The sequence below is a fragment of the Pholis gunnellus genome (genome assembly GCF_910591455.1).
Source record: "Pholis gunnellus genome assembly, chromosome: 10".
Classification (NCBI taxonomy): Eukaryota; Metazoa; Chordata; class Actinopteri; order Perciformes; family Pholidae; genus Pholis; species Pholis gunnellus.
The window spans coordinates 15861791-15888266 of NC_136537.1; the positions used below are offsets into that span (position 1 = coordinate 15861791).

The 26476-nt window shown below is 41.1% G+C and overlaps 4 protein-coding genes across 7 annotated transcripts; 3 read left to right on the top strand and 1 right to left on the bottom strand.

Annotated features, from left to right (window-relative positions):
- Positions 1-660: 660 nt before the first annotated feature.
- On the bottom strand, positions 661-2292 carry rnaseh2c (ribonuclease H2, subunit C). Its single transcript, XM_079167941.1, has 5 exons — positions 2251-2292; positions 1770-1924; positions 1553-1665; positions 1275-1394; positions 661-867 (listed from the first exon to the last, which is right to left on the bottom strand). Exons 2-5 carry the CDS (start codon positions 1921-1923, stop codon positions 844-846), a joined length of 411 nt encoding a protein of 136 aa, XP_079024067.1. The 5' UTR covers position 1924; positions 2251-2292; the 3' UTR covers positions 661-843.
- Positions 2293-3427: 1135 nt separating this feature from the next.
- On the top strand, positions 3428-8295 carry LOC306701714 (seipin-like). Of its 3 annotated transcripts, XM_079167103.1 has the most exons (11): positions 3428-3497; positions 4525-4613; positions 4770-5025; positions 5123-5201; positions 5381-5524; positions 5617-5652; positions 6250-6384; positions 6493-6590; positions 7030-7159; positions 7317-7401; positions 7507-8295. In XM_079167103.1, exons 3-11 carry the CDS (start codon positions 4775-4777, stop codon positions 7560-7562), a joined length of 1014 nt encoding a protein of 337 aa, XP_079023229.1. In that variant the 5' UTR covers positions 3428-3497; positions 4525-4613; positions 4770-4774; the 3' UTR covers positions 7563-8295. The 3 variants fall into 3 exon arrangements, with proteins under 3 accessions (XP_079023229.1, XP_079023228.1, XP_079023227.1); XM_079167102.1 differs by lacking the exon at positions 5617-5652 and having other exon boundaries at positions 4765-5025; XM_079167101.1 differs by lacking the exon at positions 5617-5652.
- Positions 8296-11417: 3122 nt separating this feature from the next.
- LOC306701721 (inositol-trisphosphate 3-kinase A-like) lies at positions 11418-13697 on the top strand. Its single transcript, XM_079167112.1, has 5 exons — positions 11418-11612; positions 11776-11980; positions 12097-12198; positions 12703-12774; positions 12892-13697. Exons 1-5 carry the CDS (start codon positions 11476-11478, stop codon positions 13141-13143), a joined length of 768 nt encoding a protein of 255 aa, XP_079023238.1. The 5' UTR covers positions 11418-11475; the 3' UTR covers positions 13144-13697.
- A 2673-nt stretch (positions 13698-16370) lies between these two features.
- Positions 16371-26459, top strand: nxf1a (nuclear RNA export factor 1a). Of its 2 annotated transcripts, none has more exons than XM_079167136.1 (21): positions 16371-16602; positions 17164-17374; positions 18188-18365; positions 18456-18539; positions 18796-18900; positions 19201-19281; positions 19608-19677; positions 19960-20048; positions 20207-20314; positions 20411-20520; positions 22834-22870; positions 23012-23080; positions 23258-23313; positions 23502-23609; positions 23727-23785; positions 23903-24018; positions 24113-24155; positions 24689-24767; positions 25753-25935; positions 26032-26092; positions 26190-26459. In XM_079167136.1, exons 1-21 carry the CDS (start codon positions 16575-16577, stop codon positions 26226-26228), a joined length of 1914 nt encoding a protein of 637 aa, XP_079023262.1. In that variant the 5' UTR covers positions 16371-16574; the 3' UTR covers positions 26229-26459. The 2 variants fall into 2 exon arrangements, with proteins under 2 accessions (XP_079023262.1, XP_079023261.1); XM_079167135.1 differs by having other exon boundaries at positions 16597-16729.
- The last annotated feature ends 17 nt before the right edge of the window (positions 26460-26476 follow it).

Genomic DNA, 26476 nt, shown 5'->3' on the forward strand with positions numbered 1-26476 from the left:
TTGCATCAGTTTTAATGAAGCCACTTCATCAACAGCAGATGGATACAGTTTATTAAACTGTGCCAAAATGTCTTTTCTTTGTCTAGAAGTATTTGATTAGGAATAATTCCAAAGTGAGGTAACTGACCCAGAAATGTCAGTGGCAGCCAAATAAACTGATTCATTTTATATGACCACCAATTTATGCATTTCCAGGATTATTTACATGATTGTACTGTAAATTTGGTCGGATCATTTTAGCATCTTCTTACATATAATCTTGCCACATATTTCATAGACTTTGTTTAGCATTCTCCATCATGGTCAATTCAAAGTAGTGAGGTATGGAAAATTGTTCAACTACTCATGGTTCATATTGGAAGTATTGCAGTGGAAGTGAGAAAGGAGTAAGTCAGGTTGGGGATCCACCCTTTGTGTGTTTGGCTTTTCTTATTACCCATGTGACCTTACCCCCTGTAGTGTTTCTCCTGTAATGTGACTATACAGTAAGAGCACACTTGCACACACACAGTAATTATATTTTGTATACTCAGAAGGGACGGTTGAGTCAGTGATCATTTCATCCTTGTGTCAAAATCTAAATGTTACTTTGTGAATAAACACTGTGTTCAAAAGAAACAAAGTGAACATGTTGTTGTTTCGATGAATCACATTATCACACAGGTTGGTCAGTCTTTTTTTATTTCACTACAAAAGAACATACACAAATATAAACATCACGTCTATTACTCAGCAATCGTAACACAGTAACACTGAAGTCATTAGCATTTCTCTGACTGTAGCCAGTATTCAGCAAACTGTACGTTTCACTCGTGACCTCTGAGCAGAACGTTTTCTCTCTCCTCAGTCTTCTACTGGACCGTGGATCTGTGAAGAGACAAAATATCATCGTCCACCTACAGATCTGTCTGTGTCCTTGTGTTTCCGACCAAACTATTTTCTAATAAAATATTGTTGTCAATGAAGCAGCTTTTGACAGTATTTGTTAAACTGAAGAGAAACAATAAAAATGACCAACAGCACATTTACAACCCACACATCTATTTTTAAATGAATAATATTGCATCTATAAATCGTTAGTAAATCGGTCTACTGGAATATCCTTTGTTCATCTCCTCACAACATAAAACAGTATGCCAGGAAACCACAATTTGGGGACATGTAATGAAGAAAAAGGCCGCTGATCATTTGACATTGTTCAAACTAATAATTACTGGGTGACATGTTAGTTTTGTCTTTGGTCAAACATCCCTTTTAAAGTCAGAAGAACTCACCGCCTCAGCTAACTCGGGCCAATCCATCGCCATCACGACTGTGTCGTCAGAGTTTGGAGGCGTCTCCAGGTTCCAGTAGGTCAGCTTGTCAAACACAGAGGAGACCCTCAATGTCCTGTCCTGCACACACACACACACACACACACACACACACACACACACACACACAGTTTACCATCATGACGATAGAGATCCCAGAATCCTCACCCGGAACCAGAATGCCGGTCAGTGTAGAAAGTTTTAGTGACGTGAACGACGACATCAGCGATGATGTTTACCTCGTGGTCAGAGCTGGGCTTGTTGGTCTCTTTCAGCACTAAGCCGGTGTAGCCCTGTGGACAGCTGAGCTCCTGCCCCTTCAACCCACGCCCTCTGAACGACACCGTCTTCTCTGTCATGACAAAAACACACAAAGGACTGTTGTTAGAGACGGTTAGGGTTGAAAACTAGACCGGTAACAACACGCTTTACTCTACTGGGAGAGGCTGGGTGTACCTAGTTTGCTGTCTTTGGTGGTAGTAGTGAGGTATTCTGAGACCTGAGCCGGCCCATTGTGTTCAATCTCACAGGGCAGGAAGTGGACCGGGACTCGCTGTGCCTGAGCCACAGATGACACATTAACACGAGTAACACTGGTGTTACAGGACATCCTGCAACCAGACAGAGAAACACAAAAACATGAAAACAACAACTTACACTATTTTAATTAAACCTACATTTCTTGCTGTGATTTCACACATAAACAGGTTGTCTCTGAAGTACATGCTGGCTCCAACAGATTTCCCCCAATTACAGTAACTATGATCATTTATTATTGGGACCTCTGACAACAACCAGCACTTTCCCTTAAATAAACAGCATGCCACCTCTATTAAAGATGTCATATTAGCGTGTTTTCTAAGTTCCTCTTCAACGTTATTAAACGTGCTGTTAAGTTACTTAAATGTGCATTCGAAAAACATAACTGCAACATTACCTTTAAGCAGTTTTCCAAACGATTATGTGAAATGAATGTAAGATTTGAGTGTTTCCGGTTTGCGCCAGTCGCAGCGTGTGATTGGACAGAAGTGTCTTCTTCTACGGTGTCAGATATTTTGGCGGGTTTTTTCTGTTCCGCCGGAGGATGTCGCCTCCTACTGGTGACAGATTGTTGTACTTTCTCTGCCTTTCTTAGATATTGACATGTTCTTATTTTAAATGTAGTTTGTATAGTATGGGCTACATATCTATCAAAGTGTAATTAATAATTGGTCACTAAATATTCACATGTGCACTTCCACCCCTCCATTCATTATCTAATTCATTTATTTTGGTCAAGGTCACAGACATTTCTGAAATGTCCCTCTCTTATCAAATACTTATTATTACCTATTATCCAAAATACTGCTTTTCTAATTGGAGATTGTATCTCTTGCAATTTAGACTACTCCATAAACTATTCTCTATACTCTATAAAATCAAGAGTCCAGATGCTTTCTATGTGATAAATACCACCAATTTTACCACATTATAAGACCAAGGTCTATCCAAGTAAATTGTGCTTTGGTGTTTATTCAATTGAGGTTCCTTTGCACAGACATGTTAACATGTCTGTCATCTAGGGGGCGCTATTGGACATTATTAGAAAATCAGGAGCGATATATGTATGGGGGAAATTAGAGCTTTGCAGCACATTTAGCAACAATGGAGGAAAAAAACAAACTCAAAAACAACAACAAATAAATAATTCAGCAATTAAACGTAAGTATAATATGGATTGTGCTGTAGGATGTGCAAATAGGAAAGAATAAACCTAAAATAAAGGCTGCCCAGGTCAAATCATCATCCAACGTTGTCACTGAGGGCAATGTATCCGTTTAACAATTACCAAAAGAAAATGATAAGCAGATATAAGCAGTCTTATTTCATTCTCACGTGGTTATGACATATATAAACTATATAATGGGGCTTTAGTACTTTAAAGTATGAACTCCAGGTCTCAAGCTTCGGCCCTGTTGTCAGTGTCATGTTCAACACCAGGAGCTCTGCTCCAGTTGGCAGCAGCATCTCTCTTCATGTGGGATGGACTAAAGCCTGTCCAATGGCAGCTTTTCAGCAGCTAAAGTTATTGGGGGGGGTTCTGTTGACACCATTTCATCCAGACAGTATCAAGCTGTGGACAAAGAGACAGAGGAAGGAGAAGTGATTTCCTAACAACTCATAGTTGGCCAACAGGAACCAGAGGTGAGTTTTTTCTAACAAGACTGAGTACTGTTGGGCCTGCTGCTGTTGGATATCACATGAACATTAGACAAAACAAGGTTTTAATCTGGACATTGAGTAGAAAATGCTTTAGGGTCCCAAACTATAATCCTTGCCAGCATAACTCTTAATCTGAAAATCTGCATGGCAGTGTTCATTAATGTGTTGTGCAAATCGCAACTCCCTTCCTCTTTTAACGAGTTAAAACTTTAGCAGTGTTGGATGAAGTGTTTATAAGGAAAAGTCCGGCATTGGAAATATTACTTAAATAAAAGTATGTACAGTAAGTATAATCAGGAAAAAAAAGTATGAAAAGTAAAAGTACTCAATACAGAAAGATGTCAGCTGTGACAACTTCACAATGCTTGTTTTGTTCAACCAATGGTTCAAAACTCCAAATTATTAGAAATAAATTAAAAACTGTAAAAAAAAAAAGAAATTTAAAGGAAAAGCAGTATGTATGCAAAGTCCTAATTCATAAATTAACCAGTAACTAAAGCTGTCAAATGTTTATAGTGAAACAAAGTACAATATGTCTCTCTGAAATGTAGTGGAGTTGAAATAGAAAGTGTCTATGAGAAAGAGAAGACTCATGTGAAGTACAAGTGCCTCAGATGTGTACAGTACATGAGTAAATGTACTTAGTCACATTCCATCACTTAACTTTAGTTACATGAGAAAATAAACGGCTTAATTCTACAGACACAATCCTGCCTATCCACCAACATTATTACACAATATGTGTAATTATCAAAACAAACTTATACACATTGATTTGTTGCTTCTTTGCTTCTAGATACATGTGATACAGTCTAGTGTTAGATGACTGTTGTCAGTTTGTTTCAGTCATCTGACGTGAAAGGCCTCTGCTTGTGACTGAGATTGGACTCAGTGGTTTCACAGCTCTCAGTACTATCAAAGGGGCGCTTGTATCTATAGGCATCATGACTTCATAACATCGTCAACCACACCTTTTTTATGAACTCTTTTTTTTTTTTTTTTTTTACAGGGAAATGTGGGTAAGAACCAGATAACCTTTTGGAGAACACTGAAGACATTTCAAAGACTGAGACCGTAGACCGGAGCCAAACTTAGCCAGTACGATCCTTTTACTACTTTACACTCATCTTTTAAAACATGCTTGTTATGTGGTTTCATTTAACTTTCTGAGTTTTTATTGTATGTCGTCTTTGTATTGCTTGTTTTTCATCTGTTCCTGGTGAACAGTTTACTTTGTTGTTTATCGAAGTTTAGACTTCATGGATCAAGAAAGTCATTTGCGTCCAGGAGATGATCAAGAACTGTCAACCCTCATTGGCCGAGCTCTGATGGCGCTCCAGGATTCTGTCATCATGGTGATCGCACACGCCCGCCAGAGAGCTGTACAGGGATTTATTCTGTTTATTATCCTCACCCTGCTCCTCTGGGTCGCCGCCTTTTCATATGGCAGCTTCTACTACTCTTACATGCCCCTGGCGGCTTTTTCCGCGCCTGTGAACTATTACTACAGGTGTGTATGTGAAGTCTTACACAGACTGTATATTACTGTGTGTTTGATTCATGCTTTCTTGTTTTTATTCCTAATCAATCATTCACGTTGTATGCAGGACAGACTGTGAATCTCCTGCATCTTTTTTGTGCTCTTACCCAGTGGCCAACATCTCTCTGATGAGGAATAAGAAACATGTATGTAGATGTGTGTGTGTGTGTGTGTGTGTGTGTGTGTGTGTGTGTGTGTGTGTGTGTGTGTGTGTGTGTGTGTGTGTGTGTGTGTGTGTGTGTGTGTGTGTGCGCATATATCTATGTATCTATGTGTTATCAATCTATACTTCCACAAGTGCAATCGTTTTAAAATGTGTATTCAGGTGCTGACATTCGGCCAGGCCTATCAGATGTCTCTGCAGCTGGAGATGCCTGATTCTCCGACCAATCAGGAGCTGGGGATGTTCATGATCAAGACAACCTGTTTCTCTCGGGACGGAGGGCAAGTTGCCTCCTCCGCTCGCTCTGTGAGTCGTTGATTTGTTCGGCTCCCAGTGCTTGATTACTAAAGCCTGCAAAACCCTGTGATTCACGTTTGCATTTGCTGTGTGTTTCTCAGGCAAGACAGCAGCTGTCCGCCTCCAGCTCTCGCTTTGTGAGTACAGCGCTGACGCACGATAACGTTTTAATCACACAGCCTGGTCAGAGCCAGATTAGGGCTGCCTCTGCTTGCTGCAACAGAAGGTGATCTCAATGCTCAGGTGATGGAGACGACAGGACAAACGTGAACTTGGGGGTGCCATCATTAATTTAAATTGTTTGATTGAACACAGAGTGATCACAAAAGAAAAGCATGTACATTATGATGCAATCGAGTGCAACGGTAATAAATACTTCCTTTAAGGCCTGACATCATGTAATCAAAGGGTTGATATTGTACTTTTTAAAGCTGTGTTGTCTGATGTTTTTGCATTTAATCATGAAATGTTCATCAGGTAATCCACTGAGATCAGCTTTTGTTCGTGGTCATTAAACTGAGCATGCAACCGAATCATTTAGTTATGGAAGGTAAAGCTTTTGCATCCGCGACCACATCAATCGACCTTTCCTAAATATTCCTCATGACATCATTGAAAACACCTTCTGGGGATATCATGCATTTGTAAGGAAAGAGCAGATTAATGGAGGAGACTGAAATGAATGCTTCAGCAGTGTATGTCTGGGTGATTGTGTTGCCCTGCTGTTTTGTCAGAGCATGCTGCGATACCGCTCAGACCTGCTGAGGTACCTGGGAACGCTGCTGTTCCTCCCAGCCTTTCTGACCGGAGTCGCTGAGCAGAAACAAGTGCTGGAGGTGGAGCTCTTCTCAGACTACACGGACGACCCTGTGAGTCAAGCATTACTTTGTGAACGTGTCAGCATGTGTCAGTGTGCATAAACAGCAAGCAGGTATTTTGTTGGCGTCTACCTTATAGGTTTGTCTTCATGTACACAGTATGTCCCCTCGATGACGGCCGTCATTGAGATCCTGTCCAGCAAGGTGCAGATCTACTCATCTCAGCTCTATATTCATGCTCACTTCACTGGTATGAGGTAAGATGTGAACACCATGCTTTATAATAGATCATACAGAAAAAGAAACCCATATTCTTTAAATCTACAGCACAAAGTGAGACCACAATAGAGTTAGAGTTAGTAATGTCATACTAAAACACATTTTAACTTAACCCTAACACGGAACATCTATTGTCTTTTGTAACACCTTCGAACTGCAGATGAACATTTTGAGTAATTCTGGCATTTATTATTCCTTGATTATATCTTCTCTCAAATAAACTAAACTAAAGACAAATATTTCTCCACCAACAGCAGCCTCATTACACCAAAACATTTCTTCACTGGAAAAGCTCAGTCTCTTATGTCTACACCTACACTGGCACATAAGTATGAGTCAAACTGACTGAAAGTTGGATAACAGGAGCTTTTTTTTTTGCATCACATCATAATTACTGTCTTTGTTTTTCCACGTCAGATACGTATTGTTCAACTTCCCTCTCCTATCAGCCATGGTGGGCGTGTTCAGTAACTTCATCTTCCTCAGTGTCGTCTTTGTCCTCTGCTACGTGAGGCTGCTGTTGAAAGTGGATTGGGGACCAGATCAGGTGAGAGGAGAGGCAGACAATGTTTGACTGCAGCTGCAGGGCTGCACACTTCATTAGTTTGGTGTTTACGTGAGTGTGAAATATTCCCAGATTCCTCTCAGGTGTTGTAGCCAAGACTTAACAAGCCCTGAGAGCTTGTTTTCCTCCTTGTTTACAGCTCGGAACAGATGGACTGCTGTCAGATAGGGAGGAGAACACAAACAGCAAACAAGAAGAAGATGAAAAAGATGCTGCTGCTGCAGGTGCAAAAACACAGGCACAGACAATTTCAGCGTTTTTATAAGTTATTTGCATCAGGGATGTGTGACATGCTGACTACAAAAATAAATGAATACATTCCTTGACAGGTACTGCAGATCTGATGTTCCCTTCAGACGAACCCCACAAATCTGAGCCATCCTGAGGCCATTAATACAGGAGATTACAAGATGTAAGGATGAAGATTTAAGAGAGATTCATGGTTGAAAATGACACCTACACACCGCCGCCCTGCTTTAGCTGAAGATCTTTTTGCTCCTACATCATATCATCTGTGCTTCAGTATCAGAATTAGGTTTATTACCAAGTAGGTTTTCACGTGTAAGGAATTTAAGAAAGTTCTGCAACAATCGAGGCATCAATACAATATAAAATATGACAATAAAATGTTTCCTACTGTTTTGCTTTAATGTTTATGATTTATGGGATTGAGTCACCTGAACCTTCATCACTTTATACAAATCTTTCACTGTCAGTGTGTTTTTCTTTCTTTGACCTTCATAGCTGTAATCTGGTATTCTCCAAATCTGTTTAACAGTAAATAAATACATACATTATTAAATAAATAAGCATATGAATAAATACAGACAAAATATGTAAGGTAACCATGAAATTTTCTTAATCCCATCAGTTTTTATTTCAGCTGTAAAGTAAGATTATGGAGCTTATGGAACTACCATGCTTGCTAAAATGTTACTTTGCTTGAAACCTATATGTTAGAATGTTCTTCCAAATATGATTTAAGTATGCAAGGCAACCTCTGTGTCTCGTTCTATTCCACAAAAATATCAGAAATTCATTCAATATTAAGCCAACGTGTGTAGTACTTGGCTACAAATAAAGCACTTTCTGTTAAACTGCTGTAATAAAACCTTTGAAAAATGTTTATGAGACTACTTGTTTAATTTTTTGTGGAGTCAGAAAACACTTCCCCAAAACAGTTAACCCACAACGTACACGCTCCTATTTGGAGGGAAAGCACCTTCCTCAATTTCGAGCCTTTTACCTCACACAGTGTGTCATTCCTGGATGTCCTCTTGAAGCTTTTGGAAACTTCATGACGTCACTGCATGCAAAATATGGCACCAGCAGAGAGAATGAGAGGGGGATGTAGCTCACTGGCACAGAGCTTTCCAACAGGTCGAAGACACAGTAAGGTAAGTGAGACGCATATGATCATTTGTAGTTTTATATTTCCATGTGTCATTTGAAGAAAGCTTTCAAACATTGCTAACAGAATTGTAAAAAAGCAAATTTCCTCAAATATATTCCGAACTGTGCAAATATTTCCCAACTTGTAAACATTTCCCTATTTTGTACAAGCACATGTGTTGAGGCATGGAGTAGATTCTCTACCTACGCTCACACACACGGGACTCAAAGATGGACATGACAGACGATAACCACATGGAGGGGATGGAGACGGAGACAGAGAGCAAGCAAACTATGGATAATGACTTTTCTGCCATACTATCAGATGAGATGTATCAACATATGACAATCAGTGAAAGGCCTCCCGGCTGCAGGGGGGTCAGAGTGAGCTCCAGACCCAGACTGAAGTCCACTAAAAGTTTCCCACCTTACAGCCAGTGTATAGGTGGACTCGGAGAGGACGGAGACGGGGACAATGAGCTCAATTCAGAATCAAGCAACGTGCCGAGGGAAAACAGGAATGTGCCTCAAGGCACAGAAAGAAAAGAGGACTTTGAATTGAAAGCAAGATGTGCAAGGGATGAGGTGAAGGCAAAATGGAGGATGAGGAGGAAAGAGAGACTTGGGGGGAGCCATGAAGTTGATACAGACGGTTGGGAGAGGTGGAGCGGGAAAAGAAGCGTGGAGGAGAGTGGAAGAGAGAGGGAGTGTGGGCCGCCCCCAAACAGCGAGTGGAAACACTGGAGAGGTAGAAACTCCAGTTTTGAGATAGACGGCAAAAAAGAAGAGGGTGAACAGAGGAAGAGGTCTCCTGTTGCAGAGGTAGAGAAGGAGGGCAGAGGGGAGACCCCAGAGGGGGAGGATGAAGAGGCAGAGGAGTTGCTGGGACTGAGAGAGGGCTCCACGACACATCAGTGGGCCTCCCCACACCCCATCCTCTCCAAGCTTTTGCAATCCTCCTCCAGCTCCTCCGTCAACTTCTCCTCAGCAGAGAGCGATGAAGTGGTCAGCGAAGGAGAAGATGTTGGCTCGAAGAGGATGGCGTTCAGGAAGGTGAGATTGCATGGATGCAGTTTAAAACGAGATTTAGAATTTTGGGGCATTTTGCTGCGCCAGTCTGGCATCACGCATGTGCATCATGGCTGCTCTGGTTTTCCACAGAAGCGGCTTACTAAAACTATATTTCTTAACTGTTCTTTGCACCTTTGGTCCAGCTAAATTTGCATTGGCTTGAAAGAGGACTTTGACAAAGTCCGATTTGAATGGCGTTTGCATACCTGTCTGCTGCTGCAGATATGAAGGTAGACGGGAGCAGTCAGTGAAAGGAGAGGGAGTAAGGACTGAATAACAGATATAATAGGCAAATTATCATTAAATAATACAAGAGAAATACGCATCTTCAAAACATTTCATCTCTGGGATCAAAATATCGACATTTGCAAACATCTGCAATTTGAAGTATTAGGTCTTACATATCATTGATACAGCTTGATCCCTCAAACTACAAACGTCTGTCTTCTCTTTCCTTGTTTTTTTTTGTTTTTTCATGCCTGTGTATCGTGGCGGCTGCTTTGTGTATATACAAAACAGATCTTAACTGTCGAGGTACGCGCTGTTTGTAAACACCAGACGCATTGACACTCACGACAGTTTTTGACATGCACAGGCGACTTAGAATGTGTTTATACTGTATAATGTATCCCAACTAATGTCTCTCAATCAGAGATATATTCTCAAATATTCTCATTGTCCAAAGAAATAGTCCCACTTCAGCCGCTCCATTGGCCTTTTTCACTGCCGACCTTTTTGACATCTCACAGTAGGAAAAGCACAGACGATGAATAGTAAAATGAATGATGGCTGAATTTCATTGAGCTGCTTCAGTTTCCTTTCATCGTGCATGCTGCCTCCTTGTCGCACCGTCATGGCTTGAAGGGACTCTTGGATAGAACAGAGCCATCGTTCATGTTATTAGCAACACCTGTGCTTTTCCTGCTGTGACAAGTCAAAAATGTCTGCTGTGGAAAAGGCCTGTTAAAAATCACAGAGGACCTCCTAGACATGGGAAGCCCATACTTCAGAGCATTAGCCTACATAAGAAAGGGGGTTGTGTCTATAAAGAGGTCACCGCTGTCACCTCACAGCAACAAGGCCCTGGTTCAACCCCACTGGCTAGCTGGGGCTTTTCCACTTGCATGCATGCACACGTTCAGGTTTAGGTGAATACAAATCTCTGTATGCTCTTCAAAAACAATGCATGCTGGGGAAAGGCTCCACAGCCAGTTCGTCTTGCATGTAGACGTAAACATAAGCTTTTCTTCTTTTGTGCCTCAGTGCCGCTCCTGGAAAACCTACCTGACCATAATGCACTGGTCGCTGCGGCGGCAGAACTCCTGGGTCCAGCTGGCTGGACATCAAGGCATGTTCCTCCAAGACAGACTCAGCAACTACTGTGATCACTACAACACTAAAATGAACTACATTCACTTATATTACTGCGTGTATATGTACACTACTGCAAGCTGTATATAGCTCATACATATACACACCGTGCTGTGTTACAACGCTTTATCTCCGGAAAGCCCAACCTTTCACAAACTCAGAAAAACAGTCTTTGTTTTAGTTTCACCACCACACACTCTGAGTTTATTCAGTGTGTTTTGAACACTTTTCATCAAGTCAAAAAGCTCTGAGTAAGGCCTTGTCGTCTCATAGAAGACTACAATACATAGACCCGATTGTAACTCATGTTAAAGGGGGGAAAGAATCATGCAATTAATGATAATATCTGCGGGTAGCTAATAATTCTACCTGCCTCCCTGCTGCCAGGTACCTTCCAGCTCAGTGAGGGAGGGGAGGTGTTGAAACTGTACAGTGAAGTGGAGGCAAAGTGCCTGGACTGCCTGATGCGAGACCCGCTGAGACATTTTGTGCCGCAGTACCACGGTTTGGTCACCAAGGGGGAGCAGTGCTACATCCGCCTGGAGGACCTTCTGAGCGGCCTGAGGAAACCTGTCATCATGGACTGCAAGATGGGAGTCAGGTATAGGTTTGAGAGTAATTATGTCTTTCTACCAGAGGAGACCAGATCAGTCTTGCAGGCGTATACACTAACTCAACTTGTGGAAATGAGTGTAGTTATGATGAGGAGAGGCTTAGTTGTAAAATGAGTATGTTCATGAACAACATGAGATTTTCACTCTCAGGACATACCAGGAGGAGGAGCTGATCAAAGCCCGGACTAACTCCACCCTGCGGAGTGACATGTACCAGAAGATGGTGAAAATAGACCCGTCCGCTCCATCGGAGGAGGAACACGAACAGAGAGGGGTGACCAAGTGTCGATACCTTCAGTGGAAGGATACGACCAGTTCTACGTCCACGCTGGGCTTCAGGATAGAAGGCATCATGGTAGGACTGAAGGCCAACAAAATCACTGCGCAACTCAAAACAATTATCTGTTTCATTCTCAACAAGTTCTCAAATGTGCCATGTCTGTGCTGTTGTGTTGCTTCTCTGTGAGTCAGATGGAGGACGGCAGTGTCCACCGGGACTTCAGGAAAATTCAGACTTTAGCTGAGGTCACGGAGGCCTTGCTCTTCTTCACCAGGAGACAACTGGAGATCCTGGTCAGTTCTACCTGTTATGAAGACACTGCTTACTCTTCCATTAGAAAACATGTTCAAAAACTGAGATCTAATGAAAATGAGACATTTGTTCAGTTTTAGTGTGTCTCAAGTATTTGCCTTTGATCGATTGATCCATATCAGGCTTCCAATACATAATCAATGCACTGATGCCTGCTGTGCATTTCTAAAGACAGTTAAAGTAAACCTCAACACAGTGGCCGTATATGGAGGCAATTGTCTTTAAAGGTTTTTAATTAAGACCGGATAAAAGACTAAACCAACAACAAGCATTTAAGAAAACAGAAAAAAACTGAAATGGAAATCTCAAAATCAAACAAGAAATGGAAAAGTTGTAAGTCCTCAAATTTTCCTCCTTTCCTTCTCTAATCTTTGCGACTGACTTCCTGTAATTTCTTTATTTGGTGTCCACTCTCAGTTTATTATTTACCTTGTGATGTGTGAACTAACTGTTGCTGCTAAACCACAACTCATCTGTGCTCTCAGAAAGCCTACCACTCCAGACTCCTGGCCCTGAGTGACGCACTGAAGAATTCATTGTTTTTCAGAACCCATGAGGTTGGTTTACATAGAAACAGATCTTATCTTGTTCAATTCTGCTTAAGATCATATTAAAACCACATTGAACCCAGAGGTCTTTTTGCTAATATTATTATCTATGTTTGACCTGATCAGGTGATTGGCAGCTCGCTTCTCTTTGTCCACGACCACAGCAGCAAGGCCAGCGTGTGGATGATAGACTTTGCGAAGACGACGCCGGTACCTGACGCGAGCCAGCTCAGACACAACGTCCCGTGGGCCGAGGGGAGCAGAGAGGACGGCTACCTCATCGGTCTGACCTCCCTCATCACTTCTCTGAGCCAGGCCATCAGCGTGGCCTCCTGGCAGCAGGAGGACAGCTGTGGAGAAGAAAAGAGTGTTGCATGAGACCCCCCCCATATACAACACCTTACACTTGGAACGATTGCCTCATTTCATTCACTAGAAGAGACAACAGAGGAGGATGTGTTTGTGGGGAATCTGTCTGTTCACGGGCTGAGAAAGAGGAACGATAACGGTATGAATCAGTTCAAATCCACAGAAAAGAGATGTGGTCCTCCTGCAATTGTACATCTGGCATGTACATACTGTAACAGTGGAGACAACGTTTTATTACAAAGAAATCTTTCTTCTTTACTAGTCCCTATTTATTTCATAAAGGACCAAAAACTAAATTTCCTTGGGCTGGTCTGTAATATCTCAGAGAAACATGCTGAGGTTATTTGTTCACAGCAACAAAGGAAATCGTTCTATAAGTCAGCCTAACTTAATTAAATGTTGTAATATTACTATCAGGGATTTGAATTTTTTCCACATGATGCAGCTGAAATGTTATTTTTTTCCAGGTCTTATAGGCTGCTTACAGTTACAGTTTTGTAAGTGAGTGCTTAGATAAAAGCATCAAAGCCTTCACTTTTGTAACCGTCCCTCAAACAAAGGCACAAAGGCAAACGACACCATCCGCCTACATCACACAAGAGCAAATCAGCAGTGCTCGTATGAAGGACATCAGTGTGTTGTTGCTGCTTAGAACAAATCATTCAAATGATGTATGTGTGTTGTTAGGTTTTGAATGCAGATTTTCATTTGGACACAGAAGTAAGATGTTTACTCTTATGTGTAGAGTTTTGTGAGCCAAATTCTGCAACATATCGTAAAAAAAACTGTAAATGATACAAAACACCTTCAAATATTAGACGGTCCAAGCTGAGTTAAATGAACAATGATTGCCTCTGTTTGCTCATTCTTCATACGTACATAACTAATACTCACAAACCATCCACCCATATCATTTTATATAAAATCACCAACAGGTTACAAACTACAAAAGAAGCAAAATGAAGAAAAACTAAAGCAAACAAACTCTGCTAATCTAAACATATAGTAAGTCACACATAAGCTTATGACACAGTTCAATCACAGTACAATTTCATGCTGTGTAGTCAAATATTATTCAAACCCACAGATATGTATTTTATATCCTAGTGTAAATCCCAACGTTTGCAAAGATACCAAACATGTTCGGGTGGATTTTGGTGAAATGTGTATAAAAGACAAATAAGGGAACTGGATGTTAAGTCATTGATGTAAACGTGTACTGCAATCTACATTCATCTGACACGTTTTATCTGAGATTTCCAGGAAAAGCTCATGAATGGACAGTAGAATATAAAATGCAGTTCATTCTCAACCTAATCTAGAACCATCGGACGCTACAACACAGAGCTCTGTCAGTTGATGTGTTTCTAATTTTCTGTCCACCCCGTTTATACCAATGAGGGTAGACCACATATTAAACAAAGACAAAAACACTTTTAACGGACTTTTTTTTTTAAGTGAGCGCCACTGTGTGACGCAATAACACAGCGCCAACTGTCCACCAGTTGGCGCTGTGTTATTGTTCGTATTCACGGGAAAAGGGAGCGAGAGTGCAGGACAGTCTGAGACACCCGCGGGGACGGAAGACGGTAGTCAGAGGCGACTTTTTCCCACACCGTCACGGGAACTTGATCGGTAATTAATGTACGTTCATGCTGTCAAGCGCCATGCGGTGCTAATGCTAACAGCTAAGCTAAACCAACTGTGAAATATTCACCTCGCAGCTTTGTGGGGCGAAGTTGGTTAAAACACGGTTGAAGTTTAGCATGTAACATTACAGGGCACGTGGAGCTTTTCGGTTTGATTGTCTTCTTTCAACGAGTGAGTATAAATTCTGACAGTTTTTCCAAAAATGGAAGAGATTGGAGCGTTTCGACGGATGGATCGTGTGACTTTGTCTCAGAGGAGCTACCCCAACCTCACTGTGGTGACACGTGGGTTGAATGACCGTAAGTTGTGTGCATTGATTATTATGCCTGAATCCAAGTTCACAGCCCTTTCGCCTCTGTTTCTCCTCGGGGTAAAGTTGTTTAGTCATCAACAGGGACACCTCTGATGGGGATACAACCTGTTAAATATTTGAAAATAAACCGCTTATTAGCTTTATCACCTTGCTGCAGAGCCCTGACATTTTGACTTGCCAGAGTAGGACAAGCACATGTGATTGTGCACAGCAGCAGGGCCCTCCCCTTAGTGGAGTGCAGCCATCATTAATGCTTTATAAATACACTTGTGCTTCTTCTACTGTGACATGTGGAAAAAGGTCTGCATCACTGAATGGTAGACCATACATGTTCTTGTTCAGAGAACTCAAAGGCTGTTGGATTGGAGATTCAGCAGCTGTAGTAATGGGGAGATTACAAACACCTGTTCAGGACAGCAGTTGTCAACACAACAAAGCAGTTTATTCAACGGTTCATCCTTAACTGTGTAGAAAAACCTCAGTGTATATTTTTGTATCAAAAGTTTAGTTGACAACATGAAGAGCACAAAGTGCTGCTTTGTTGACGCCCGTGTACAATTACTTTGGAAATATCTAAGAAATAGTATTAAAAACAAATAAATAAAAACCCAAATGCTAAAGGATATTATCTTACATTTTGGATGCACATGAATCATTTAACTTCAAGATGCTCGCGGTAGATTCCAAATTCAATAATATTTATGTGTGAGATTTTAATGAATTTGCTATGGATATGGAATTTACCAAATATGATATTAAGTGTATATTCAATTATGTTTGTAGATGTAGGCATACAAGTAGAATTTATGAGGAAAATATTGGTATTTTTATCCGAATATTAATTAATATTCTGAAGAATAAACTGATTTAATGTGACCTGTTCAGGTTTAATAACACCATACATTTATAAATGAGATGGATATTTAAGTACTATTTGAAACCTCCTGTGGGAGTTAATAAATTCGTACATTAATAACTTTTAAGATGATCTTCTGTACCGTTGTATTGTTAGTACGTTCGTCTGAGGACCAACGGACAACCCCTGGGCCTGTGTCTGTATAAATATACAACCTGAAGGCACTTAATGATATTATTAAACTCTCATTAGTGTGTGTAACGACCACCAGTGATTAAGTGCTGAGGCATCGAGTCTAGTGTGATTTTATGTTTAACGTCCCCGCGCCGCTGTGTTGACCCGGAAGAGAAACCGGACAAGAGAAGTTTCCGTTTTCTTCTCGACAATGCGCAGAAGCTAACCTAGCCTAGCCACCAGCTAGCTTAGAGCACACACACTTTGGTCACGTTGTGCTCGCCTTTGTGTTTCCTCTGACACAAAGACACGTGAGATGTTGGAACTTATTCCACAGCCTAGCAGCATTTTTGTTTCGTGAAAGAGAGAAACGAAGCAGTTCTATTTATTTTATTTTTTCCACCAAAGGGCTGTGCTTTTTTTTTCATCTGACACTGTTCCAGAAATATGGCGGACGGCGGAAATTACTACAACGGTAAGGCAGGCTGTTCACTTCAGCGTTAACCTGACATCTGTTGTGCCACTTGTACCGTTTTCTTCAGACCGAGGGGACTTTATGGTGAGCAGGGAGGTCAGGAGCACTGGTTGCATGTCCCTAGAAGGTAAAACCATATCGTTCCCCCCCCACACCGGAGATCTGATTACTTTATACGCACAAGTATTTACCCAGTTCTTCATTATTTATATGTGTTATCATCATTAGTTCAATACAAGAGGCAGGATTGTAGTCTTTAAACAGAATACGTTTAATACAGTTACTCAAGTCGTCATTAAGGTAGAGCAAAATGATTCTTTTCTGAGACAGTGGTAAGTGAAGGTGTGCAGGTTTTATTAGTTAATATTGTTATACTGCAAGCAATAACAGACAGTGTGCTCCAGTCATTCGCTGCCCATGTCTTAAAGTGCATTCTTGTTATTTTTACTTTAATTCTGCTATTTATATTTCAACAGAATGGTATTATATGACTGATTGGACTTAAAGATTTGTATTTGATTGTGTATGAAAACTGACAGACTTTTGAACTCGCTTTCTCAGAACATGACGATAGAACGGCACCACAATTTCGCAACCGTAAAGGCAGAGGCTCCCACAAGGGTCGGTCGTATGACAGGTCCCGCAGAGACCGCCAACGGGGAAGCCACTCTGGAGGCTTTGGAGGTCCTGGGCCCCGGTCCAGGCTTGACGATACCGATGCAGACGTTACTATGAGTGACAGCTCTCAGGACAACAGCTCACAGCACAGATTGTAAGTGTGTGTTTGTTTTAACAGATTGCTAATAGTTGTGACCCACACACAACGAGACCTGAAGTGTTTCATGTGGATCTGTTTCAACCACGTGGAGGCATACACCTAGTCACAGGAAGAGAAAGTAAAACAAGTCTTATTTTAACATCAAGTACCTGCTTTCAGATTATGAAAACCACTGCATGTCATCTACCCACTCTAAAATTGCCTCTGGAAAAACAAGAATTCACTATGTACTGAGAACTTTGTTTGACTATATTGTCACTTATCTTAGGGCTGTTTTATCTGAACTTATTGCTGACTCATACCCCACACATTGATTTCAAATACTTTTTTGGGACCTCTGTCTATTGCTAATTATGAAATTATAATGGTGCAGAAAAAGCATTCAAGTTCTAAACAAGTGCAAACTAATAACAGCTCCCAGTGTGTGTAAATGTATTAAAGGTACACTGTGGGGTTTTCCATCACTAATATAGGTTTGAAGCAATGTTTGATAAGAAGTTCCCTTTATTGTTCGTATCATTCATGAAGACTTGCCACAAACACTGGCATGACGTGATGGACAACAATTTCAGAGGCAGTGACAGTTGATGGTGTAAATGCACTATGAAAGGTAGCAAAATTATCAGAAAAGATGAGCGGGAAAGGGGACTGCTTTGATGTTTTGTGAGGTAAGAAGTGGACTCAAGATGTGTTTAACCGTACGAATAGGTAAGAAACATTGAATGTAAAGGGAACTGTTTTGGTCCCGTGGTGGATACTGTCTGAAGGAGGATTGTTTCAGTATATGGCCTTGTTTTCTTTTTTCAGTAACCCATATGGAAGACCTTTCCGGAAAGGAGGAGATGGCCGCTTTGACAGAGACAGGCGACAAGGCAAAGGGGGAGGAGGTGGTAGAGGAGGTGGCGGCAGCTTCAGAGGAGGAGACCGAGGTGGTGGTGGCAATGGAGGAGGAGGAAGGAGCCGGTCGGGCTGGTTCAAAGTGACGGTGCGTAATGTAACAGTTTCCACAGAACATCCATGTTTCTACTGTGTAACCTGTGAAAGGAGCTCATATTTGGCCTCATCTCTGTGACAGATACCGCATGGAAGAAAATATGACAAGAAATGGCTACTGCCTGCTCTTCAGAACATCTGTTCGATTCCCTACACACCTGTACAGGTGAGCTGTCTTATGACTACCAATTAGAAACTAATTGACTTCAAAAAGGCATTTTTTTTTAAATGACCACATGTGCTTTACGTTCTGATAACGGTGATAGTTATTTATTTATTCTTGTCTGCTGGTAAGGAAATATACATTGATCTTCAGTCCCCATTTGAACACATTTATGAGCTGACGGGTTTAAGGAAGTGGTGGTTGTGGACATCATCTTTGCAGATATGAAATTCTTTGTCTTTCTCCCCCGTTTGTACAGTACCATGTTGAGCATAACAGGGTCCATTTCTATGTGGATGATTCCGCTGCTGCCAATGCTTTGCACAAATGTTCTCACAAGATCACAGACACAGATGGCTATAAGGTAAGTCGGGTTAATAATGGAAATGTCACTCTTATTGCTGCAGAAAGTCTTTTAAAGTCTGTTAATCCTTAATGACCAGTCTACTCGTATGTAACATCCTACACTGATGTTAATGGCCAATAACCATAACCCGAAACTCAGAGCCTATCTAGTGCCTCCGCACGGCTCTAACAACACTAACAGTGAAAACGACGACATATCGTGCCATGAATATCTCATAGAGGAGCTTAAATCTGAAACTCAAGTGTACGACACATCTCTATTTACTATCTTCCATAATGTGAGGTTTGTTTCTTCAAGGTGGAAGTGCACATCAACCCCAGCGCCCCACCGTCCTTCCTCCTCGCTGACCTGAAGCCTGAACACTTGGACGTCCTGAGGGTGAGCTAGAGGCAGTAACAAACTATGAGGGCTCAGACAATGTTGGGTTTAAACTTTAAAAATGTGGAATCTCTATGTATGGATCCAAATACATGAGCTAAAAAGTAGCTTTTTGGAAATGTAGTATTTTTGTCTGAATTTTATAAGGAAGTGACTTTTGGATGTTACAAGAATCAATTTATTAAGAAAACTCTTATTCATGTTTTCGTTAGTTTTGTCCCTTTTCCTGGCTTCTTACCCATTCAAAGTAAATTGGAGGAAGTTTCTATTTTTTTTTTTTGCTGTTTGAATGAGGCCTCTCATGTCATCTGCTTTATCTTTCTCAGCAATGCATGGCAAAACGTTTTGATGGCTCCCAGCAAGCACTGGACTTGAACAACATCCGAACAGACCCAGGTGATGATACTCTCTTATCCCTTTCTCACTCAAATCATATGTATGACGTGTAGAGAACAGATTCAAGCAGAGAGACGATCCATACTAGACTAATTGTAAGTTTGTTATATTTATTTGTGCTAAACAGGGATCTAGTCTTTCTGTTTCAGTAAATGTTCACTACAATGTTTTTTTCCATATTGAAGATGGTACAGACATTTCTTTTATCACCTCACTATCACTGCAAATGATTTTCCAATATTTGTTTAGTGTTTTTATCGCTACTTTTATTTTATGTGACAGACCTGGTTTCCCAAAACATTGAGGTCATCTTGAACAGGAAGACAAACATGGAAGCTGTCATCAAGATCATTGAAGAAAACATTCCAGAGGTGAATTGAACACAGAAGATGTATTTTTGATATTGTTTGCTATTAAATGAGTAACAAACTATTTGCTGTTGTCATAATGAAGGTGCACATCGTCGCTGTGTCTGATTAAGTGATGGGTCAAACTGAATGTGCTGACACGTCTTTCTGTGTCTTTCCAGCTGACGGGCTTGAACCTCAGCAACAACCGCATTCACAAACTGGATGAACTCACTGATTTGGTGTCCAAGGCGGCTAATCTGAAGACCCTCAACCTTTCCCACAATGAGGTGAGACTGGCTGCTCAGTTGATCAGGCCCCTCACCTGGATTCATTTTACATCCTCTTCACCCACCAACATGTTCTATTTCTGTCTGCTCGTCCAGCTGAAGTCAGACCGGGAGCTGGACAAGGTGAAAGGCCTGAAGCTGGTGGAGCTGTGGCTGAACAGGAACCCTCTGTGTGACCTCTTCAAGGATCAGGCCTCATACATCAGGTCAGTCAGCGATTTCGGGGGATGAGGGGAGGAGATTTAATTAAGAGGACACAGTGGTGTGACTGTTTGTGTAAAAGTATGAGCGTTCAGGAGTCTGTCCTGTAAGACGAGTATGCAGCAGCGTGCCACAAAGGAAGAGATCAAGCACGCCTTTGTATATGCGTCTGGGTGTGTGGGTGTGCACAATAACTGAAACCATTTCTCTGGCAGTCGAGGATGAACTTTACGAGAGAAGAGCCAGCTGACGTTAACCATTTAACTCTCTGTATGTTTGTATACTTGTGTGGAGAGAGAAATGGAAAAAAAAAAACGTGCAAATTCTTCCACTCTTTTTGGTTGTTTGACACGTTTCCTCCCGCTTGATGATTAACGTTTCATTTTCACACAGTAAACTAAACATTTCTTACTCTCAAAAGCTGCTGAGCGAGCATCTAACCCTCCACGTTGTTTTCCTTTCAGCTTGCTTAAACTCGTCACAGTTTGAACGGCCATCCTCTCTCTGCCAGTAATTCAGCTTCTCTGTGGGACATCCTTTCAAGCTTTGGTCAATTTTATGGTTCTCAGTGATGCTGTACCCAGCACTCCCCCGCTGACATCCTGATTATCCATCCCATAAACTATTGCAAAACACAATTGCATTGCTGCTGATGAATAACTCCGAGAATAATCACTTGTAGAAAAAAACAACACATTCAGCTTGACAAACCCTTGAATACAATTGACTGTGAACTGCTCCCAAAAAAAATATGAATCCACAACCATCTTGAGCAGTACTGTACAACAGTGTAGGTTTTTATTGGAGAGAGGGCGATCCACAGTTGTCTTGACAAATGTTTGGACGAAACAGAGAAAATCCACAGCCAATGATCTCCCCTCCCCTCTTAGCACCCCTCGCCCACTCTGCCCCCTCTAAAAGGCGAGTATGGAAGGCTGGATAGCCCATGACGGGTAAGATCCCACCTCGAAACCCCGGGACAACCTAAGGCAGGCACAGTCACGATTACTCGGCCTCATTCCCCATGAGCACTGGCTCACTGAGAACACGATGAGAAGAAGTTGAGAAGATGGGGCTCGACAGAAAAACAGCTTTTGGGCTGAGGCGGAGAGGGATACGTGTCATTATCGATGACCAATGAAGGGCCGCGCAGAGAAAGCTGTCTGTCTCTTCCACTAAGTTGGTTCTCTCTGACCTGAAACAGGTCTCTGCTGTTCAGTGAATGAAGTGGAGAGTTTGGCAAATGCCCTTAACTAACTTCTGAAGGAACTGTGTTCCGAACTGGAAATTGAAGTCCAGTTTTGTCTGAAATAAGTCGAATGAAAAGACGTGAAAACACTTCCTCTTCCAGTGTCTGATGTCTGTGACCAGTACAAAAAAAAGCTCAAAGATACAGAAGAATAGAGAATTATCGCTCCAGTAAAATGCGTAATGATCTCCCAGTCCCTCCGTAACCAGAGGCCTGGGTCTAAATTAAGCTGGAAAATGAAAAGCTTACCGCGTGAAGACCCATCACTTCAGAATCGATGGTGGCTTTGAGGTGCTTAACTGATAAGTGCCCTGTGTGGGAAGGCAATGGGATGAGTGGTGGGAATGCTGCGTCCAGCTCACTCTGAGGCCAAGCTGTCCTTTCGGTTCAGATCTGTTCTCAGGTCGTCTTTCTTTGCTGATAATCGTGGGCGCAGACGCAACATCTCACTCGCATGATGGATGGTGATTGGCATGAATGTTATACTACTTCTAGTTTGTGTGAATAGTAATGAATATCCTTTTCCCCAGATCTGGAGGTAACCACCTCTCTCCCAGCAGTGCATAACATCTTTATTTCACTTTAATTCAAAATGGGTGTGTTTGCTGGTTTCGGGGCAGTCTGGTAGATTGTGGGTCTCTGCATGTTTACATGTGTGCGCTAGAAAGTGTGTGCTTCTATTGCTTCCCCGTGTCAGATCTCTGTGTCTCCATATTGGGGGAGAGGGTGAGTATACCAACTGGTAAGTACACTTTGGGATGGGAGACTTGTCGAATGGCACATAATGAACCTGAAGGAAGGATGAAGACATGAATGATAGTCCATTTGCAGATTTACTTTAAATATTAAACTCCTTGTGGCACTGGTTGTAGTTACACTTCATCCATTTGCGTGTATCTATAGATGGCCGTATTCTCAGTTTAAAATGGAAAACTGAAAGTCACAAAATGACATTAAATGGGTCGGCAGGTGTGACTGACTGTTATCTGCCGCAGTGAGCATGATTTATTTCTGTTGTGTAGTTTGTGATGATAACTTTCCTGCTCTTCATTTTTTTGTTCCGTACCAGTGCTGTGCGGCAGAGGTTTCCCCGGCTTCTCAAACTGGTTAGTTCACACGTCAATCTCCTTACTCATCTCATTTGAATGCAGTCATATCACTAAAGAAATCATTACCACAATACAGTAAAGTCCGCCAGTCCTAATTTCACTATTTTGCATCTTAATTTATATGTGGTTTCTTTTTAGGATGGTCATGACCTCCCTGCACCCATTGGCTTTGATGTGGAATCGCCAACCATTATCCCCCCCTGCAAGGTAACTTGTTTTATCTTCTGTGATTAATTGAATATTTGTATTCACATTGATGATGTCTTCTGGACTGTGTGATGTTCAGGGGAACCTCTCCATGGTGGGATTTCATAAGTAAGATGTCTCAGGGCAGTTATTGTCTCCTTTATGTACCTGACAAATGTTTTTTATTTGACAATCCAGGGCAGCTGCTTTGGCACTGATGAAATCAAGGTCCTCATCCTTCGCTTCTTGACACAGTGAGTTTCTACCATTTTATTCGTAGGCAATCTTCTGGCAACACTCCAGTAATCACTGCCTTAATGTCAGCAGGGTTGATGCTCTGGTAATGTGACCCAACCAGTTGCTGATTCACCAGTACTGCTTTTAACGCGCTCTATAAAATGGTGAAGAGAACTAAATCTGGCGATGTGTGACTGTGTTTCAGGTACTACAGCATATACGACTCTGGGGACAGACAGCCACTGCTGGATGCGTACCATGATGGAGCATCGTTCTCCCTCACAACACCGTACACTACCCAGAACCCCTCCAGGTAAGAACACACTTGTGTATACATGTAGCAACACTGAATAACACATGAATGAATTCAGTAATTATGAACTCTTTATCTGTATTCACATTGATGTCTGTCCCTCTCTCCTTGTTTTAGGAGCAGTCTTGGAGAGTACCACAAAGACACTCGGAACCTGAAGAGAATCAAAGACTCCAGTGAGTTTACCTGTCGAGCTCTTGACCCGTCACAGCCTTTGACTTGTTGAGATTGAACGTTCCTGTGATTTGAAATGCCTCCTGATGTTCCCCTCTCTGAATGTTGCCTTCTTTTAGCGGTGCGGTTTCGACTTCTAAAGCACACACGGCTCAACGTGGTGGCTTTCCTCAACGAGTTGCCCAAAACTCAGCACGACATCGCCTCCTTTAATGTCGACGTAAACACCTTCACGGTAAGATCATGTTGTTTCTGTGATAAACCTTTTCTCTCTCACTGTGAATCATTTCTCTGTATTAATTCTGCAAAAACATAAATCTTTTTTACAGAACACACTACTATCCTTCACAGTGAGCGGAGTCTTCAAAGAAGGTGACTTGTTTGGTCGTCATGATTTTTTATATATATATATATATATATATATATATATATATATACAGGACTGTCTCAGAAAATTAGAATATTGTGATAATCCCCATACGTGTGATTTAGTTTACTGAACCAAGCTGAGTGTTTTTCAAGGCTCAGGAAACCCTTGCAGGTGTTTCGAGTTAATTAGACGATTCAAGTGATTAGTTGAATACCCTACTAGTATACTTTTTCATGATATTCTAATATTTAGAGATAGGATATTTGAGTTTTCTTAAGCTGTAAGCCATAATCAGCAATATTAAAAGAATAAAAGGCTTGCAATATTTCAGTTGATTTGTAATGAATCCAGAATGCATGACATTTTTGTTTTTTTAATTGCATTACACAAAATAAAGAACTTTATCACAATATTCTAATTTTCTGAGACAGTCCTGTATATATATATATATATATAATTTTTTTTTTTTTCCCCTCATCTACTGCGATGAGTAGTGTTGATTTTGTTGCTAATGTTTCTCGTGTTGTTTTTTCAGTTGCTGTCGACGGTAAATCCCGTGAGTCCACCATGGCTTTCTCTCGAGTTTTCGTCACAGTCCCGGCAGGGAATTCTGGGTAAGTTTAGTGAGCTCCCAGTGGTTTGAATCATCTTCCTGTTGTCCTTCACATTTTCCCTGAGGAAAGGTCGTAGTACTAAATGAGTAACAGCAGGTGTGGAACTTCCAGAAAATTAAGCTGTAAAGAACTGAACAATGACATTACTGTTGTATGGTATGAATTTTAAAATTAAATTCTTTATTTTCTGCAGGTTACATATTGCTACAAATGATTTCAATGTTACTCGTGTTCGCTGCAAACCTTTCAGAAGTAAAGAAGTCCACTCGGGTTACATCTTAAATACAGTATAGCGTTATTATTGTTTCCCACACATTAAAAATAAGGAAACCAGAGAGCCCAGCACAAAACTGCATTAGAAGAAAATAACTAAACATAAGAACATTTAATTTTCTCTATGGTTGTGATTTCATAATGAACACAAATAATATAACAGGTATACAATGTAAAAAATATTACATTTAAAAAAGATGAAGAAATCTGAGGCCTGATGTAGATGTAGTCTGATTCCTCGTGTTGTGGCAGACAGACTATCCTACAAGAAAACAACTCTCTTGTATTTCTCCAGGTACAATTTGTAGCTTTTTTAAATATCAGAACAGTGATTTAACTTTGTTTGTTTTTTTACCTGGATGGTGGACAATGATGGCCTACAAACTAAAGCCAGTATAATACTTTTTTTTTTTTGTAAATGGAGACTAACAGAAATCCCAGCTTGTTGCCAGCATTCAAAGACTGGAGTTAATTCTTGCATTAAGATAGTTTCACATTAAAAAAAGTTGAATCCTTTTAGGATTATTGCTGCCATCTAGTGCTGTGGTTTGGTTAATGTCAGTGGTTACTGTATCTCAATGATTTTTAAAATGAAACTAGATATGAAACGTGGCAGTTTGATTTGTATAACACTTTTCAAAAAGAGGCAAAGTGGCATGCTTCTACCATTTTACTTTACCACCATGTGATGTCTTATTTTCTGTCTACACAGTCTGTGCATCGTGAACGACCAGCTTTTCATCCGGATGGCCACAACGGAGGAGATCCGCCGAGCCTTCGTTGCTCCTGCCCCGACTCCCTCTTCCAGCCCCGTCCCCACCCTCACTGCACCGCAGCAGGAGATGCTCACGGCCTTCTCGCAAAAGTCGGGCATGAACCTGGAATGGTCCCAAAAGTAAGTCTTGGTTTTCTGCATGTGGTGTTTGCAGCGTTGCTTGACAAACATTATTCCCTTAATTTAATATATCTTAACCGTTATTCTCTCTCGCAGGTGTCTGCTGGACAATGAGTGGGATTTCAACAGAGCGGCACAAGTTTTCACTCAGTTAAAGGTAAAATTATGATTTATAGTTTGTCTCTCTGCATTTCCATAAAGGTGTGAAAATGTTATAGAAAGGCCCTAAAATTCTTTTCCCTTTCTTTTTCCAGACGGATGGCAAGATCCCTGAAGTTGCATTCTTAAAATGAAGAGTTACATCATCATACTTCTGTGAAATAAAATCTGCCGTCATTTTATTTATGTCTTTTTGTTTTATTAAAAATGTTTATGAAGTTTACTATTTTGTTTTAACAGCCAACTGTTTAATCTGAAGACCGATGTTATGAGACCATTTTTGGTTGTTATTGTAACCTTAGTTTTTGGTCATTTGTATAGAAATCACTACTTGTTTTCATAGGAATAAAGACATATAGCCAGTGGATGAACATGTTGATTT